At 34.9% G+C, this 21,025-nt stretch overlaps 1 protein-coding gene across 1 annotated transcript in view; it reads left to right on the top strand.

Moving 5' to 3' along the window:
- Window positions 1-7,043: 7,043 nt before the first annotated feature.
- Window positions 7,044-21,025, top strand: part of MEOX2 (mesenchyme homeobox 2) — a 66,147-nt gene continuing 52,165 nt past the window's right edge. The window contains exon 1 of the mRNA XM_047753543.1: window positions 7,044-7,927. Coding sequence (XP_047609499.1) covers window positions 7,414-7,927 — 514 coding nt within the window. The 5' untranslated portion in view covers window positions 7,044-7,413. The remainder of the gene's footprint in view (window positions 7,928-21,025) is intronic.

Below are 21,025 nucleotides of genomic sequence, written 5' to 3'. Positions count from 1 at the left end.
CACGAAAGTAATATCTGCCTAACACAACTACACAACTTACTGGATCGGCCAGTCATTAGAATTATTTCTGAAGGAGGAGCACCAATGGCTAATTCATCAACCTCAGAGCTGCAATTTGTAACATTTACAAGCTTCTCCGTGCTTCTTTATATCTTTTTTAAAGACCCATTCAGCCTTGTCAGAACACATGCAACAGTGGAGATTTTTGTGGGATTTCATAAATGTGCTTGTCTTTGGACCTGGAATAACAATTCCAAGTGATGCCACCTGGGCCTGAGCCATCCCCCTTGGCAGGGTCTATCAGATGATGGTAGGCCATGTACTTTGGAAAATCTGATCTTAGTAATTCAGAGGAACTTAGCTTCTTAGTGTGATCAAATCACATCATTAACTGCATAATGCAGGGTACAAGAGGTGACTAAGAACAAAACTCGGAGGGCTCTAACCATCTTATAAGCAATTGATAGGAACTACTAGCCCACAGATGGTAACTGTTTTAAAAAAAAATCACAGTTATCCTAGAAAATCATAATTGAGCTATTTTTATTTCTCACTCTTTCCTATATGAGAAAAGTATTATTAAAGTTGTTTGCAGGAAGTGGAAGTATTATTGTATTTGATAATGGGTCAAATTTATTCAAATTAACTTTGAGTATATCTTCATAGAAACCTACTGTAACCAGCACATGTAGTCATCTTAAGTTATTTGCAGGAATACTGCTCAGATTGCTCTAGGTGCTCTAGCTTAGAGGAAAGAATGGTCAAGTTTACCACTATTCATTTAGCCCATTTTGAAGATCAGTAAGATTTAGTGTATTTTATCACAAAGTATTCAAGATTATTTGGGCTTTTTCAGCCATGACTCTTTTCCTATTAGTTCCTTTTGCACTGAAGAATTAGTCCTTAGAAATAGGGAATTGAACCAAGGCAATAACTGCACTTTTGAGGTTAGAAGGTGAGGTTCATGCAAAATGAATTTGCTATGTCAGTGGTATCTTGCAGCAACTCTGTATTAAAGAGGTTTCCAGTAGTATTTATACACTCAGTACAAAGGAAGATATACTTTGATCACAGGTCTCCTTGTTGGTAAAAACAATTGTTAAGAGTTGCCTTATCCTGAGCCTTTGGGCTCAGAGCTGATATTCCTTGAGAGTTCTTGTTAGTGGTTTATTCTACTGGTACTCTGAAGTATCCAGGGTGCAGTTAGCCCAGTACTTTTCTCTGCCTCAGCCACTGAAAGCTGTTGAAAACCAGTTTATTCCCTTCTCATATGTTATTACTCCAACTTAACAAAGATCATCCATTAAAAATAAATAAAATTTAGAAAAAAAATTGACTACAGTGAGTTTTAGGTTACAGATTTGTAAGCCGAGAAGGCAATGATTATTCAAAACCTCAGACATTCAGTAGTTTGTGCATTTCCAGGCACTGACCAGATCTCTACCTACTTTTCACATTATGTATGTGTGATTATTTGAGTCTGTTTATCAAACAGTATTTTGTTATTATTTGTATCAAAAATATAAATGCCAAATATATGTTTAAACATAAACCTTTCTGATTACTTATTTTTAAAATTCCAGTTAAACTAAAACATATACCTGAGATCTTTTTACCAATATTATTAAGTGTATGTGGCTTGTGAATTACAAATATAGAATTATTTTCCATATATTTAAGCTTGTTTCTCTCTCTTCCCCTGCTAAATACTTTTTATTTCTGGTTTTCCCTTGACCTAATCCATCCTCCCACCATCTTTCTAATTTCTTAGTCAACTGAGGCATAAGTGGATAGTTATCATTTAGTCATTTTTATTCCTATTTTGATCCATTTTCCCATGTCCATCATCTTGTGTAAAAATATTCCATATCATAAAATCTTTTACAACTCTGAGCTAAATCAAAGTACTAATATTAAACTCAAAATATTTTGTTATAAGACATCTTAAATTTGGCCTTAACTTTCCACTTTGTTTGGTTAGCAAAAAAAGTCCCTTTATTACTATTAAAAAAAAAGTTGACATCAAGGCAGCTGGTCTTTCTTTCCTGAGTCTGAATTTTGTAAAATTGGTATGTGGAATTAAATATTTTGGGGAGCTATATCAACACAACTAAAACACGGAGGATTTTAGTGATCCAAATCATAAACTTGGCCTCACAATGAAAGAGACAGTTTAAGAATAAAACATGCTACAGGCTGATGAAACATAGAAATTAATACACAGAGGAATACCTTCCATAGTGAGTGCCAAAATTATACTAGTCATGTTAAACTCTTCAAGTTGGAAAACTTAACATAGAAGACTAAGGTTTTACCTACAATTCCTGTCTTCACTTTCAATTGAATTTGTTCTCTGAGATTTATGAACTTGCTCTAAATTCAGTCCACTTAAAACTATAGCATTGCTTTTTATGACATGGGAGAATAAATGGTTTATTTCTCTTAATTTGTCAATAGTTATATAAGGCTTATGAGTTTCATGGTATAGAATAATTAATGTAATATGTAGCATTTCATTATGAAACTGTCTTGTATTAGTGTGCCTGTACATCTTATAGTTGGACATGTAATGGAGACCATTTTCAACTATAAAAATTTTAAATGCATTCTATGTCGATAAAATTAACATACAAACTGAAAACAAATGAAAATGTAGGAATTGAATGTAATTATTCTTCATTTCCATAATTTTTAGGTAACTTTGCTGAATAATTTTGGATTTAAAACAGGTAGACAAAAGTTCAGTTAGAAGTTTTTGAAATTTGAGAGGTAGTTGTCATCTTCCTAATTTTAACACTTCTCCCCGCACAAAAAAGATAATCAGAATTTCATAAAATGTATATAGAAAGCAATTGGAATTATGGAAGTTTGCATATATATTGAATTTTAAAATATTATAAATTTAATATTATCAGTCATAATCTATATATCATGCTTGTTTTCAGCACATTATCTACTACATGGTATGTGAAAAAAACCACCAGTTTTTGAAAGAAATTATTCATCTAAATGTAAGAAGAGCTGGAAAAACAAAATATGTTGAATATTATACTTTTCAGAAGTAGTGAATAGGTATTCATCTTTTTTGTTATATGTAGAAATATAACAAATTTTTGGTGAAAACATCAATTATTATGTAAAAATAGTAACTTATTTAAAAATTAGTAAATTATATAGAATCACTAAATAACGTACAATAACAAAATTGTTCCTTAAATCCTCTAGTGCATAATTCCTGAAAAAAGGCAACTCTTAAGTTTTTAAAAATAAAGTGTATTATAAATTACATATTACCTTTGGGTATTTAATGTATTTTAATATATTTTCAAAATTCTTTATTTCAGAAGAACCAACTAAAAGACATAACTGTTATTTCTTGGAGACATGTAGCAGAAATAATATTTATATTCTCAACAAAACTTTCAGAGACAAATTCCAGTTTCAATGTAATTTTCCATACTTAGATTCACATATCATGACTACCAAGGCAATTTTATCTAGCAAGTAAAATGCAAAATAAAGTTTTATAATATCTGTTCATAAAGATCATATTTAATTGAAAATATTTTTATTCCCAGCATATCTGTTATCACAAACATACAGAAGTATGGCAACTCTTAAAAAGGACCATCATGAGTCTTAGAATTTAAATAAATTTTTCAGATTGCTTAATTTAGTTCTATTCTCCTTAAAATAAAATATGCTTAATTAAAAAGTACCTCTGCCTTTACCATTGAGTATCATTTCATTAAGAATAAGAAATAATATATACACATTTATCAAATTTAAAGAGCTTAGCACATCAAAATAAATTTGATCATGTTTCCTACAAAAAATGAGCAGCTTACATTTTTTATGTATACAACCTCTTGTTACAATGTGCTGCTTGATATGAAAATCTTGCATGAAATATTAATCATTTTTCAGAGAAATTCAAGTATATTATAAATATAGGATAAATACTATTTTAAATATAGTTTAAAATAAATGCTATAGAAATTCTATAATAAACTTTGTTATTTTTACCATCCTCCATGATAGGACTAGCCACTGGAGCTAAAAAGGCATCTTATAACATTGGGATTTATAGATGTAAACACATATATAGCTATTATAGGAAATTCTAGGGATTTTTCCTGTTATTGCAAGTTTAAAAAATTCTCTATAACCTAGAAAATGAAAAAAAATAATATTTTATAATAGTCCAAATATTTTAAGAAATGAAAATTTGGAAAAAAAATTTGTGCAATAACTAATATATATTTAGAACTTCAGAGAAAACACGTCAGTCACATTTAATTCAAGAATGCATCAAGACCTTTTTTTTTTCCCTTTGAATCACACTTTTTCCCTTCCAAATAGATTTCCCTTATATTATGCTTCATATTAGAAATCTGGGCTTCATGTTTACTGATACATGTTTTGACTTCATTTAAAAGGCCTTTTCTGCTAGCTTTCTTTTAATTTTGTACCTTTCAAAGAGAGACTCCTTTCTTTTCTAACCTTTTCTGACTTTTCTTTACCAGACTTCTAGCCCCACACTCAGCTGACTGACTGAGGCAGGTTGTAGAGAAATTTCTGGGCATGTTGTTAACATCTGACACAGTGAGTGAGAAAAAAGCCAGCACAGTCACCGGTCAGGTTCAAGGGGAAGTGGCAGCTCCTGGAGATGAAAAGTTCTGTGTGTTTGTCAGTTGCTGGTTACCTGCAAAACACTGGTTAAATCAAAATCCATTCACTTCTCAATTGTGTCGCTTTTTCTAAACCACTGTAATGCAAACCAAAAGGGTCTTTATGGATTTTTTTATTGATGTGTGCAGATCAAGTGAATCTTTAGTTAGTCTTGTCTGACATTTTCCATGATACTTTTAGTAATCAATATTATAGTATATAACTATTTCTGGTGACTATTTATGGAGGTGTTTGCTTAAATTTTTCTTTAGATAAAGCCTTTAATCTGGATTTCACCCAGAATCCATAGAGGAGCTACCCGAGTTTAGGAAGTTTAGTGTTGCTCTTTGTACTTCAGCTTTTAATATCGGAGCACATATTGAAACCATAAACACAATGAAAATCGAAAATAAATATTCCAACAATATTAGAATATATCCCCTCCTTTTTATCCTGAAAGAGCTGAGGGCTTGGGGAGTGGCAGGAAGAAACATTCTGAAGATCTAAGCCCTGGACGCCATCCTGCAAGTGCTTAAAACCCTTAGAAACGTGCAAGGTGAAGAACACCCCCTTTCCAAGTCTAAAACAATATTAGATTCCCAAAACATAACGGCAAAGAAAGCCTTACCGTCAAACGCTTGCAGCAGGTTCCAGCTCAGACCCAGACTGGAAAGTTGAGCAGCTGGTGAACAAAAGTTTTAGCTTTTTTTTTTTTTTTTAAACGAAGTCTGCAAAACTAATTTCCCTCAAAATAGGGCTCAATTTCCGTTAAAGAAAGCCGCGCTTACAAATCTCAGAATTCCTGATCACCCCCACCCCATCCCACCTCTGAGCACTGGAAAACAATTCGAACTTTCACACGGATGTAAAGGTTTATTGCGAAGACACTATTCTACAGGGCCACTTAAAAGAAAAGGGAGATGGTCAAGCTGAAGCCTGAGGGACAAGGCTATGGAAAAGGTTCTGCCTTGGTGACACTTCTCAAAGATTAATCAATACTCTTTCCTAATTCAAACCAGATGGCTGTCCCAGTTTGCTGTCCCCATTAATCCCATTAACAACATCAAAGACTTGGTCCCCGCCGTCCTCTAGACACCTGAGACAATGAAAATAACAGGGCGACGCTGCTGGTGGTATATTTGGGATCTCAGGCGAGATAGGTGAGCGCAGATATTCTCCGGATGCTACAAGTCCTAGGCAGGACTCTGCTCCTGCAGCTCATTATGCGAGGCCGGCACACTTGCCTTGTGTAAACGATTTGGCCCCCAGCAGACAGCGTCGCCCCTCAAGCATGTGGCAGTATCAAAGCCCAGCAGCTGCTCGCATTAATTCACTGGTGGCAAGTTTTCTACTAATTTTCTATAATGCAAGATTGTAACCAGGGAGACCCAAGGTACCAGGTTTAATGAACTTTAAGGGGTACCGAAGTGTAATATTTTTCAGTAAATGGAACCATGGCGGGGGGCGGGGGGAGGAGGTGATGGGTGTGATTAGCTGATGTATTTTTGAGGGGAAGAGAGGATGGATTTCTGGAGGGAAACAAGGGTAAGTGGGCTAGTTCCTGAGGGGAAAGACTGGAAATGTGCGTAAAACATGCACATCTCATGTGACCGGGACGAAATCGCTTGGGCATATTCCTGACCCAGGAAAAGTTCTTCTTGGGGGACAAGTGACAAAGAAATGGAGTGGGACCAGGAAGGCAGAGGGGTTGGCCGTTTGAGGAAAGCAGAGGAAGAGACCCTCCTGGCACCACAGGTGAGGATGCCCAGGGTCTGTACATCTGCAGCTGTCACCGCCTCATGCGTTCCTTCGCCCCAACAGGCTCCTCGCGGTACTGGAGAATGGGCCTTTCTTGTCGGTGGGACACTTCCCAGCAACCTCGGATACGGCGTCCGAACCCAAGAACAACCCACGCATAGACACTAGCCATAAAAGCTAGAAGCGCCACTGAGTCCTGGGCCTCAGTTGATGCGAAGTTGGAGAAATTTATCTGAGTGCGCTCCAAGCTAGCGCACATCTTTTTCCTGAATCCCACTGCTCTTTTCGTGCACCTCCAGAACTAGGCGCACCCCTAGCTTTCCTGCAGGTGACGGTACCCAAGTGGCAGTGACAAGGCATCTTTCAAGAGAGACTTGAGCAGTTCTGACCCTGGGTGAGAGCTTGGGGCAGGCGGGCGCTGCGGCGCGTCTGGGCCCACCGGGCGGAAAGGTGAACGGCTGCTGCCCTAGGCTCGGGTTTAGGAGACCGGCGGGTAGCTTACAGTCTTGCAAGTCTGGCAGGGGTGGGCGGGCGTGGACACGCTGCGTGCGTCCAGCCGGCGATAGGAAGTGGAACTGGGAGCGCAAGGCGCGGACTGAGAGGGAGTTTTGGAGGGAGTTTGCATGTGGTCAGCACTGGGCTCCTAAGCCAGCCCCCAGCTCACGTTACACTCTATTTATAACCTCTCAGAGCCATTTCCCCCTGAATGCAGTTCTCTGGGACCACCTTCTTTTGGCTTCAACCTCTCCCACTCTTGACATCTGAGTAGCTCAGAGGGAAGCTCCTCCAGGTCCGAGTGTTTATATGTAAAGGAGACTGGCCGCTAGGGCTCAGGACCGGGATTATCCGAGCTCTGCAGAAACTCGGGCGGCTATTGCTTTGGGAGGGGGAAAAGTCACACGGTTTCCAGTGACAAGTGACAGAGGGTGGTGGCGCTTGGAACCGTCGTGAAGTCTTCTGCCTGGAACCCGAGACGTGCATGCTATGGAACACCCGCTCTTTGGCTGCCTGCGCAGCCCTCACGCCACCGCGCAAGGCTTGCACCCGTTCTCCCAGTCCTCTCTCGCCCTCCATGGAAGATCTGACCATATGTCCTACCCTGAGCTCTCCACTTCTTCCTCGTCTTGCATAATCGCAGGATACCCCAACGAGGAGGGCATGTTTGCCAGCCAGCATCACAGGGGGCACCACCACCACCATCACCATCACCACCATCACCACCAGCAGCAGCAGCACCAAGCTCTGCAAACCAACTGGCACCTCCCGCAGATGTCCTCCCCCCCGAGTGCGGCTCGGCACAGCCTCTGCCTCCAGCCGGACTCGGGAGGGCCCCCGGAGCTGGGAAGCAGTCCACCGGTCCTGTGTTCCAACTCTTCCAGCTTGGGCTCCAGCACCCCGACCGGGGCCGCGTGCCCGCCAGGGGACTACGGCCGTCAGGCGTTGTCACCCGCGGAGGCGGAGAAGAGAAGCGGGGGCAAGAGGAAAAGCGATAGCTCAGGTAAGGGCGCGCCGGCACCCTCCGCGAAGGGGGCGGAGAGATGACAGGGAAGATCCTTGCCCTAGAATGAGGCGGCAGGCTGTACTGTACAGGTCTTTTACTCTCTGGCTCCCTGCTGCCAAATTCCGCGAGGCTGCTTTGGTCCTTTTATTTGAGGGCACGTGTTTCTCCTAGGGCAAAGCTGCAGCCAACTGCGCTAAACTATCCAAGATTCAAACTAGTTTACCAGAGGGTTGAGAAAAAAGGACAAGTGACAAGTATGTGAAATCGATTGCAAAGCGTGACCTTCCATCTGAGTGATGGGGAGGAAAGTGCACCCTGGAAGACAGCGCCCGCTGGGCGTGCGTGCTGGTGCCTTTCCTTGACTTTTCCCTTGTAAGTTCCCAACTCTGAGTGGCTCGATTTTTCCCATCGTTAACTGGATTTCCAAATTATTGCACAATATTTGGAACTTGCAGTGGAACTTGGCAGAGCATATGAGAAAAAAAGTTTTAGTTTTTTTTTTTTTAATTCTGATTTCAGAGTTCTTTAAATAGCACCCTATTCCAAATGGTAAAAAAAAAAAAAAAATACCCTTTCTTAGGGGAGAGGGCATAATCTAGGAATTCAGAAGATTTTAAAGAATGTGTCAGAATAACTAAATACATGTTTAGACCATAGAGAAAAGAGGATTAATAGTGCTGTGTTCTTGTGATGTTAACCCAAGAGAGAATTTAAGTTTCAGAAGTGGACAGGAAAATCCCCAACCAGTGGAGTATTATCCGAAACAAGAACTGGGAAACAAACAGCAGCAACCCAGTTACCGCTAGTATTCGAGGGTGCGCACGGGAGAGGTAGATCCAAGTAAAGATAAGGAGCTGCCACGCAAAAGGGGAACCTTACTGAACGCGGATGCCTGAAGTTACAGGCTGCCAGCTAAATTTTAGCAATACGGAGAGAACAGTTTTGCGGGAGACTGTTCAAAGCCCTTACCTATCTGTATTCTTAGGAAATTGTTAAAAGATGCTTTACCTTTAGGGAAGTTGTGAGTTTTCTTCTGTAGCTGAAACGCAACCTTCGTTTCATCTTTGTGTAAACTCTCGTTTGTTTAATGTAATACTTACGTATTTTCTTTCTTTGTGGAATGGGTTTAACAGTCCTGGGAGATAATTGTAGATATTAGTTTGCAGGATTGGAAATTGTTTATCCTTTATAATGCTTTAGGTAAGATCTCACATGAAAGACAGTGATTGAGCCGCGTATTTCATGTTCTTTTGGAGCAGTGGTATCAATTATTCTTCAGCGTTAGTATGGGATGGATTCTTCTATCACAAACTCAAAATCTAATTTTTGCATTCCAAGGTCAGGAATGAACTTCTAATGCCTCATCACAAACTGATTTAGATCCAAGAAAGTTACCAGCAGTATCACTCATTTTTTTAAATGGTTTTTACTAACCATAAGTGAAGCGTTCCTTAGACAGAGGGTTAAAAAGGTTAATCATAGCAAGAGGTTTTCATCTTCATTGGAAAACAAAAGTCAGTTTTAGAATATAGTGATCATTTTATAGAATCAGCTTTTGATACAGATGTAACTTTTCTGGAATAAGATCAGAGTTCAGGGTGGTCACCGTCACTTTTGCAATTACCAGAAGCTCTTACTGTTCATTTTACTTTCTGTTGTGAGAAACTATGTGAGAGAGGTTTCTTATGCTTCCTCAACTGAACCAATGCACTTAAGTTTCATGGGGAAAATTGATATTTTCATAAAGATACGTTATTTTGGCTGAGGAGAAATAAGGAAAGTGGGATCTAAGAGGTGTGATCTAAGAACTGGTTCCCTTCAATTATTTTAATAACAAGAAAGTTGTTAATATTAATAGTGCTACCCTTCTTTGGAGAGAAGTAACCATATACATGGTGAAGGTGATAATTAAAGTATTGGAAAAATAAACAGAAGTTTTTATCAGCTACATAAAGTATTACTATATTACATCTTGAGTGGGAAATACAGTTAGTTATCACCAAGGGTAAAATCACTGGGGAGTTAGAATGAACTTTTTTTTTTTTTTCTGATTGAATATTTTGAAAGAACTTTTGACTATCTAAAGGAAATACCCCAGCTTCTAGTTAAATATATGTATACTCTGAAAATAAAATTTAATTTGCCAAATTCACTATTTTATTAATTAATATTTGTTAGATCTTTAGGTAGATATAAATACAAGGTATCCTTTTCCTGAGACAGTATTGCATTTGGGCTTCCATAATTTATGTTCCGAGGTATTTCATTTCAAAGTATTATAAGGGCATCTTGACCTAGCAGAAACTAAAGGAACATAGAAAATCACTATAATTCTGGTATATCGTTAGTACATTTATCTCTCATTGCTTCTAGCATAGTTTTAATGTTTCAGTTATTTCCAAAAAATAAATAAATTTCTGAACTTTTCAAATTTTAAAATTGAATTAGACAGAACTCATTTCATGAGTAACAGACACCATTTATATTTCGTTTGGCAGTTTATAATTGCCACATATTTCTAGTTGAGAGAAAACATAGTACATGAACCTTGGAGAAAGGTGGAACCAATAGGATACAAAATTCTATATCTTTGCATTTCATTCCCAGATTGTATGTATATGTGTATATGACCATATGAAATTCAAATGGAACTGTAAGCACTGGAAAATACTGGAAAACTACCCAAATTTTTATTCATGGTAATGATGCTAAAACTACAATATGTAACATTTTCCAATGTGCTTTTACATGCATTCCTCTTCCTAGACACACATGAAAATGCACATATACAAACTGAAGAAGCTTAAGGGTCTAGAAGCAAATATTTATGGACTTTAGGCTTCCACTATAGTTTATTGACAATTGAGAACAATGAAGTTTAATAGAAAAACACACTATTTTTACATGTTAAACATATCTGCAACTTTGAACCTGCTATGCTTTCCAGCATTATTAGCAAAGCCAACATTTGCCACGCCATCAAAGGACTCTTAAAAATCAAAACTTTACAACTGTACTTAAAACAATCTGAACAAAACAGGTGATTCTGAAAAAAAAGTCAATAAATAGTGTGAATTACTTGGCTTCAGTTACCTTTGATTGTTCACCATGCATTGTAGTAATAGGTATAAATTGCCTACTTTCAGTTAATGTAAGCAAAATACATTAATCAGTTTAACTTCAATTTTATGCAGGCAATATACAATATAAATATGTAAATATTTTCCATTCAAATTACTTGGCTGAATATAAGTACATATTTTATAAAAATTCAAAATTATATAAAAAAGTAAGGGGGTGATTAGGGGTTTGGCTTTTACAAGGTTTTGAATCATACTAGATTCTTGTAAAATTGTAAATATTTTTGTTATATCTGCAAGATCATAAAATATCTGTTGTCAAATTATGTCTGTCTATATACCTGGCTCTTCAGAATGACAAGCAAGTATTACGTTAATAGGTTGGAGATTAAATACCCCACCCTAACTCTAGTATTATACCTTTTTCTAGATATTTCAATCATCATGTTTTCTGAAAGAAAAAAGTCATTTTATTATTCATCTCTGTGTTACTGGATCTTGACTTTTGAGCATTTGCTTTAGAATTAAAAATTCAGTCTATTGGATCTCGATGATTATAGAATATTGAACAAATTAAATGCCTCAAATATGTGGAATAAAAAATGTACCATTTTCAGTCTTTTTCTTGGAGTGGTAGATTAATTTAGGTGTGAAAATTTTTAAACAATGACCTGACATTAAAAAAAAATTCTAAGTACTATTGCCCTACATGAGTGTTTTCTAATGATTACACTCAAAAGCTAAGAGCAGCCATTCCTTTAGAATTAAGGTGCTGTATTGTTGCAAGTCAGCAATGGATGGAAGGAAGAATGCAAATAAATATTGGAATAGTTTCTAATTCTCTGTAGCTGTCTTTATCTTTATAGATTATTTGAAAATAAAAATCATTAAACGCAAGACTTTTATTTGGGTAAAAAAACCCTTTACCAAATATTTAAAATTTTAATCTTTGTTTACCGTAATTATCGATGGAAACCATCGTGTTGACACACTGTAAGCTGATATCCACAAATAAACTGAAAAAAATATTTTAAGCATTACCTTGTTTTCCCTGTGTTTGAAAACATAGACCCTTCATCACAGAGTTGGAATTTATAAAATATACTTTATTATAAGACCTAAACAGTCTAAGAAATTAATTTTAAACAAAAATAAAATAGCCAAGAGTCAGAGAAATTTGGGAGACTAATTCCATAGTTTGTGGAAGAATTTACTTTTTTTTTAAAAGAAATAACCTATGGAGGAATTAGTAGCTGAGTTATGCCCCAAAAAAGTCCCCACATGTAAACCTAATACGTGTATTTGGCTTAGTAATGATGCTAGTTTTATTCACTATATTAAAATATATATGTGTGCTGGGCAATTTCATTAATTTATTATATTAAAAATGGCAGCCAGAAGCAAAATAAAAATGTGAGTGCTTTTTATATTTTCATTTAAAATGAGCATAACCAATATGACTGTAGTGTATTTTAGTTTTAGACCATGTTCACTTCCTTAATTTATTTTTAATATTGCAGAGCATGTTTTGTCCCAAGCATTTCTATAATTACTATAAACATTTATCAGTGGTAAATGATAAGGGTAAAAAAAATATTAGAAAATAAAATACAGGAGTTCCTTAACTAATATTTGTTAATAATTGTGGATGATTTATCTCTCAACTCTTTTGTGCTTTTGCCATATTATCTTTTATAATAATAAATTTGTGGGGAAATATATTAGTGCATGAAGTAAAATTATCAGGAATAGAATTCCCCCCACCTTGATTGTAATCATAAAATAAGGATTAATTATTGAGTAGCCAGCTAAATTACATTTCTTAGATTATTGTATTGCTGAATGATTCCAATGGTTACAATTAAAAAATAAATAAAACACAAACCAAGACCAACCCATAAATTAGAAATTGTATTAGACATATTTCATATTTTTCATATTTAAACATAAAAACATTTTATTGTTGTAACTTATTTCTGTGAGTTAGTCATTAATTTGGTTTAGTTATCAATAATAAGCTTTTCATAAAGGTTGCAAAGAAAATTAAACACAACATTTTTCATATTTTTATTATGACGCTTTTATGATTATTTCTTGGAATAATGGGATCAAACTGAAACCCTCAAGTAGAGATGGAGTAACATAATAAAGAAAAATTAGTTGCAACACTCATTCCCTGCACTACTCCTAACTTACATATCAGTGAGGTTCAAAATCCAACCAAAGAAGACCTTGCATTACTCTTGTGGAGTACAACTTCCAATGGTAAAATTCATTTTAGGTCTCAGCCTTCAATTTGCATTACCTGTGTTGAGACAGAATTAATTTAAATTGGATGCCCTTTTCTCTAATGATTTTCCAGTTACATTATGACAATGTAAGGAATTTATTTTCCCTTTAAGAAAATGGTGTTACATAGTATTTTATGATTCAAAATAATAAATAATTAATCCATTTGTGTAAATTTCAGATATTGTTTTCATATTTCAGAGTAAATATTTCTATTTAAAACCTTTTGAAATGTTTCTTACTAAATTAACTGCAAATTACTTGCTAAAAATATACATTCATATGTGATTGGGTCAATTATCGATTTTCCTCATTTATAATTTTAAATATATAATTAAAATTGTCCCTTTATTCACAAAACTTTCATTCATAGTGTCACATTTTCCACAGCAATATAATATTTCTGAATTTACACATGTCACCATCTATAAATTTTTTACTATGTATTGGAATATTGATTTTCATAAAGCTCTAAAATTTTCTGCATACTTTCTTATGTCTTCCATGCGTATATGAATAAGAAAAATAAGGCAAAATCTATATTAGTACGAATACATTTTTGGAAAGGGTTTGTATGAGGAAAGTTCTTTCAAAAATAACCACTGTGCTCCCCTATACTATATAGATTTAAAATTAATAAATTGGATCTTCAACTTGAATGATAGTATTGCTATGCTAATTTTCAAAGTTAGCATTTCCTTAAATGTTTAATATTTCCAAAATATTCGAGGATTTTGGTAACTTAATTCTTACATCCTTGGCGTTTTTACTTTTACTGGAAATATAAGTAGAGTGAGTAATAACTCCTAGTAGTGAAAACATTGGCGTTTTATTGAAAGTTTTAAATTCAGAAATTGTTGCTCTTCAAAATTTCAGACAACTCAATTAGAATGTTTCAAATGTATCTAAATGTCATAGTGTTTGTTTTAATAAGCCTTCTTTCTGAAATTATATAATGTTTTTTGAAGCTTGGATAGACTATATCGATTGAAATTATGAATATAAGATATTTGTTATAATTTTTAGTTTCTATTGTATTTTAGTGGAAAGGTTAATGGTTTAAAAAAAACACAGAAGGTGGTAAATCAACTAGAACATGGCAGCTATATGTAAAGCACATTTTAAAATAATCTACTTATACCAAGATATGTACACACTAATAGATAGAATTCAGATTTAATTTCTTGATAACAAATTCTCTGAACTAAAGTATCCATATTAAAGACCATAATATAATATTACATGTTTCAGTTACCAAATAAAATATTACGCTTGAAGCATATATAGCTGTGTGGAGAGCCCAACAGCCTGAAGCTGGTAATCAATGATAGTCATGAAACAAATCTGCCAACTCCCTGCAGTTTTTGTTTTCTTTCGTTTTTCTCTTCCTCTAGCTCATTATTTTCTATGCACTTCAAGAGATTTCCATAATGCTCTAAGAAAAAAAACTCCCAGTTATCGTACATGACTGTGGGCAGGAAAATGATTAAGATGAAGTCATGTTTCTCTCAGACTCTGTGGAAACCTAGAGGAGGGTCCAGCTTGGGTTGCTGAATGCCAGTAGAATTTTAAAGGCTGAGAATTTTGCTCTTTGCAAATACAGCCTTAAAGCTTTGCCAGAAATGACACCCAAATAAAAACTTATTTTTGCAAATGATGGTTATTTGCAACTGTAGTGGTGAAGTACTTTTGGTGTCTGTAGAGGTGGCTTCTTACAACTTGCTGGACTGCACTGAAAGCTTTTGGATGAGTATACTGAGCCTCCTGAAAAACTAACAAACTAAATGGAGGTGTATTCTTACTAGTTAAAGAAAAATGCATAAAATGGACAGTGACTCTTACAAAATAAACCATGAATAACAAGTCAGTTTCACAAATGATTGATTTTATTTTGATAGTTAAAACACATGGTTTGGGAAAATAGAATCGTGCCATCAAAAACTTGGAGCTAAATTGATAAAATGTAGCTTTGATTTTGTAAGATGCCAGTAATTTAGCTAATGGCTTTCACATTTTAAGAACCATCTAAAGAGAGCTTTACTCACAATTGGGTAGAATGAAATTAAGTGATTTTTATCTTATTTAACATTTTTCAAAAGTAAAATAGGTTTTCCATGTGCTTACTGCCTTCAACAATGAAAATCTCTCCAACTACAGGCTAAGTTTACTTCATTTTTCTTATTTGTTTTATAAATGGGTCAGGATGCCTTAAACTGAGCATGTTGATGTAAACTATTAAGAGATTGAAATGACAGGAAAGCTAGAAGCTGGTCATCCAAATTCAGCAGCCTACTGCTGCACACATTTCCAAGATTACCATCCTTTGAATATTTACCTTCAAAATTCAGGAAATTATGGATGCCTCTTCCTCCAGAACTATTCTTTGTTCCTAGAAGTAGAGCTTCGCCAAATTTTTTCTTGGATACCTAGATGTTTGGGAAAATAAAAAGAAACAGCAACACCCTTTTTTTTGCATTTTTTACTGAATAGTTGATAAGTCACCAAGAATATATCTTATATCTTTGTCATCTTATCAGACAAGAAAATACATGGCACACTCAAAGGGATAACTAAAGAGAGGTTGATGATGACTCTTTGATGGTGGGCACTATGTCAGAAAGCAGCAGGATGGGGAATCACCCAGGGTCTGCCTGTAAGTGGAAAACATTAGCACTTTTAAACCAGAGGGGGCAAATAGAGGAAACTTTTACAAGAATCCAGAATCCAGGGAGAGTGGAAGGACAGAAGCCTTCTAGCAAAATTGGGATCTCAGGTGAAAGATGTAGCTAATCTCAGATATCATGCAGTAGCCTGTCTTCATGCCTGCCAGCCTTCTTCTATTGCCTCCCACTAGTAGAAGACTCCCAGATGTAATCAGAAAACAGAAAAGCATATCACACGGTATCCATGGATAAAATCCATAGAAGTCAATGTAAAGAAACACAGGCCTCAGAAGAGAAAATGTCAAGTAGATCTGGGAGAATACAACAGTTCCCTTTGCCTCCTACTGTGATTTAACTTCTCTGTTCTGTAGTTTCCTAAAAATTTAAGTGAGTTAATAAACATAAAGCACTTAGAACACTGTCAGGCTCGGTAAGTGTTATTATGTTTTATCATCTATCAGTGTAGGTGCAGCTGTGTTGGGGACATGCACCATCTGAAAACAATCTTGTCTTATGTTGCCTGTTTATTTGTATTTTACTGCTAATAGCACTGTAGGAAGTGATGCTTGCCTGAAAGACTGCTATTTAAAATAATCTGCAACTGTCCCCAGAACTGTGAGTCACATGCCATTTTCCTGAAATGTAGGGTAAGTTCTAAAGCAAGCTGTGTAAGATACTCAAGTTGTCTTCACTTAATTACCCTTAAGATTCTCATTCCATAGCCTCTTTTGCTTGAACATCTCCTAACCCTTCTCAAGTGTCTCCTTCCACTTCATTAAATACCTGTTTTCAAGAGGAATGTACAGAGTCATTTAATCAAGAGGGAACAGAATTTAAAGCAAAGAACTTTAAATATGACAATGAAATTTTAGGTCTCTGTTGCCACTGTTAACTAAGAGGTTGGACATGACATTTTTGTGCTGCTTTATAAAGTTCATTGCTGAGCGAATTTACATATTATAGCCTCTTGTTATTTTGAGTGGTTCCAATTGGAGACTTCATGAATGGCAGATATATAAATACCACAAAAAACTAAAAATGTATTATATACCACATAAAGTACATGAAACAATTTTATGATAGTAACTTCTTTTTTCAAAGAAAACAATTATTTATTTGTATGTTTATTTATATTTAGTAAATTCTTGGAAATTCTTGGTTAGGGTGAGGCAAGAGAAAGCAAAGCTTGCCCAGGTTGCAGGTCCTGGGTGATTGGTTGATTTCACTCTATTGAGCTTACTTACCTCTTCTATGCCCATAGTTTAACGTGAGAAATTCAGAAATGTATTTCAGAGAAATTTTATATTATTATTATGGATCTGTTACAGTTACTTTTGAATAAATATTAGAATCAAATACTGCATTAAAATGCTAAATGTCTAGAACACTAAAGCCCTTTCGAAGTTCTTAGATTGACAGCAGTTTATCCCCTAAAATAAAAGAATTTCAAAAGACTAGTGATTGTTTCTCTGCTAGATACTGGGAGGGCTGGGAAGTAGTAAGGAGAGAGGTACAGGAAGAACAAAACGTTAAACGTTCAGTAACATGCGGCAGTGACGAGAAAGGGCCAGCTGCACCACCTCTGTCAGAGTAGGCTTGATTTGTCAATTTTTTAAATGACTTATAGCCTATAATATTTCAACAGATGATTAGAATCAGAATTACCAAGACGCTAGAGGATACCCAAGGTATCACCCAGTTCATTGTATGTATTTTCTACTTGGGAGAATGTACCCAGAGAAGTTAAGTAATGTTTGTCGGGTCAGCCAAGCAGTGGCAGCTGAACTTCCATACCCTGACTTCAGCCTAGTGTCCTTAAAAGGAGGATCTCATAACACATTTTGAAACCTTAAGGTTTTAGTTGTCCCAATAAAAATAGATTTCAGCATCATTTAAAATGTTGGCTACTGCTTTTGAGTGAATAAAATGGAATTTGACAAAATGCTTTACCTGGGTATAAACTACCTCTCTCTGAATCTGAATTTGTGATTACCTCAGTTATTTTTCGTTCTCATTTTATAAATATAAACACAGTTATTCTTTTTTAAATTTAAATTTTCTGATGATGTAGTTCTTTCTGTGGATTACCATTGAGTCTGCATGTTTTTGACACCTCATACAATAAACCATAATTATTATTATTATGCTAACGTGCAGGAAGACTTTGCTGTATTGTAAGTAGTAAATACGTAAATGGATTCATATTTCGTGCTGTGTTGTAAGTAGTAAATACGTAAATGGATTCATATTTTGGGCTGTGTTGTAAGTAGTAAATATGTAAATGTATTCATATTTTGGGTAGCCATTTGTGAATTGAAGAATCTATTTCCTGTTTAAAAAGTTTAATGTGAAACTAGTACATTTTGCTTAATTGGACTTTATAATGTATGTTTATTTTGTGTTGAAAGTAATAAATAGCTACAAGTAGACACCAAGCATCTTTCCCTTGCCTTAAGTCATTAATTTTAACTCCATTTTAAAATAAATATTGATCTTATTTTTTTAATTGAATACAACATTTTTGCCCAGAAGATACTAAAAAATGTTAATGATCGGCCATTTTTTTTCTGCCTCTACTGTCCAGACATGCCTTCCTTGTTTCTTCTCCACCTGATCAGCTGACACCCATCTTCCTCACAATCTGTAAACACCAGACCCATCTGCTTGCTTCTCTCCAATACAATGAACCACATAATCTCTGGAATACTGTTACAGTGACCTCACATGATTGCATATCCTTAGTTCTTCCTAGAACCTCAAAACACAAAATTAAACATCAAATGTACACTTGGTTCTTCCAAGAATTTTTTTCCTCTTTTGTCTAAACCCACCTCTATTTCTAAAATAAAAAATAATTCCTCTTCTATAGAGTTAATTTTAATTTATATTCAAAATCCCTTCATATTAGTGGTCTCAATTAAAAATTTCTCCTTTTCTACTAGACTTAAATTCAGAAATCACTCATATTGCCTTTTTCTACACAGCTCTGCCCAAATCTGTCCTGTAATTTTTTATTGTATTCCTACTTTGATCTTTCTTGCATTTAATTTAGTTTTCTCACAGGAGTTCTGATACAGCTCTGTCTTCTGAACATCTTTACCTCTATTCATTCTTCCCTGACAAAGTCTTATATTCGACATACAGTATTATTTTGACTCAGTCATCCCTCTTCTTGGAATTATACACTAAACTAAAAGTATCCTACAGTTTCAATATAAATGTTTAATTATAGGTTTTGATGTATATGCATGAAGTGGCTAATGTCCCTCAATGATATACTACTTGATTTTACATGTACTGCATCTTATGTGCAATTACATTTTATTTAATATCATATATATCTAATACATAGTATATTAGATATTACATGTAATTAAATATTAATATAATCTCATATGTATTTGTATATATATTATTTGATAGATATATTTAGAACAGTGCTTTTCTGGCAAAGTGATCTCTTCCTTTAGTCTTTGGAACACAATGCTAAATGTTTTTTAAAACCGTGTCCCTATACTTTCTAATATAGGTACCTAAATATATGTAATCATAGTTGCATTTAAGAATTTTCCCAAAAGATTTTGTGCCTCTTCCATTTGTCAAGACATGCTACTTATTATTTACTATCTTATTTATTTTGATAAGAATTTAGGGCTATATATTAATGGGATTTCATCCACAATCTCCCAACTCAGCCATTAAAGGCTTTGTTGACCAGCTGGACCAGTTTTGCTGCTACTGATTTTGCTTTTATTTTAATAACTATTTCATCAATAAACTTAGTCTACCTCTTTTTAAGAGGCTTTTTATTTTGAGAAAATTGTACAATCATATATAGTTGTAAGATGTAATACAGAGGGATCTCAACACTCTTTACTTAGTTTTCTCCAGTGTTATTATTATAATATAAAAACTTAATCGGGAATTGATGTTGATAAAATCCACTAATCTTAATTCAGATTTAACTGTGTGTGTGTTTATGCTGCCTGCCAGATTTATTTTGTATTTTGATCTCATTACATGTAATATCTTTTTCCAATATATATTTATTGTTTTTATTAAAATACAGCTTGTGACACCTTCTGAGGTCAATACTACCCAAAGCTAATCATCGCATTTCCATTACCACATTAATGTCTATATACTACATAACAACACGGTTACATTTTGCTTCATGGTTCTGTTTGTAGTTTCTATTTCACATGTCTCTAGTCTTTGATTTTTTTTTAAATTTTATTGGAGTATAGTTGACCTGCAATGTTGTATTAGTTTCTGGTGTACAGCAGAGTGAATCAGTAATGCATATAAATATATGTATTTTTTCCCATATAGGTTATTACAAACTATTGAGTTGATTTTCCTCTGCTGTACAGTAGGTTCTTGTTAATCATCTATTTTATACAGTAGTATGTATATGTTATTCCCGCCCTCGTATTACCTCCCTCCTCTCAGTGGTTTCACTTATGCTAACCATAAGATTGGTTTTGAAATCTGTGAGTTTGTTTCTGTTTTATAAATGAATTCTTTTGTATTCTAGTCTTTGATCTGAATTACATTTATTCTTAAAGATAAAGTCAGTGTTTTCTTTTTCTTTTAGTGTAGTATCCAGCATAGGGATAGGTGCACAGAAGTGCTTGATAAATACCATTTGTGGCATAGGAAACACTAAGCCAATGTTGAATGAGTTTTCTGGATCAGGGTTTTCTCAGACTCTTGGTTTCAGAGTTCTAGCAGTTGGGCAAATTCAGAAGTTTGTTGGGACATCCATAAAACAGTTTAATGAATATCCACTAAGTAATTATTTGTGTTTGTCTCAGAATGATTTTATGGATGCTTTCTAAAATGAAAAAAAAAAATTTGATACACAGCATGTTTGTGAGTTAGCCAGGACAAAAATATGCATTTATTAGAAACTTTATTATAAATTAGCAGAAATCATCTACATTTAAAAAGGTATAATGCCTATATTTTCAAAAATTTCATGATTGTTAAGCCCAACTTCTTGTTAATTAAGGTATAGAAATGCCTCATTCTATTATTTGGGGATGAGACATGAACTCTGT

Source organism: Phacochoerus africanus, chromosome 11 (genome assembly GCF_016906955.1).
Source record: "Phacochoerus africanus isolate WHEZ1 chromosome 11, ROS_Pafr_v1, whole genome shotgun sequence".
NCBI classification, from domain to species: domain Eukaryota; kingdom Metazoa; phylum Chordata; class Mammalia; order Artiodactyla; family Suidae; genus Phacochoerus; species Phacochoerus africanus.
This window is presented reverse-complemented; position numbering and strand designations above follow the sequence as displayed.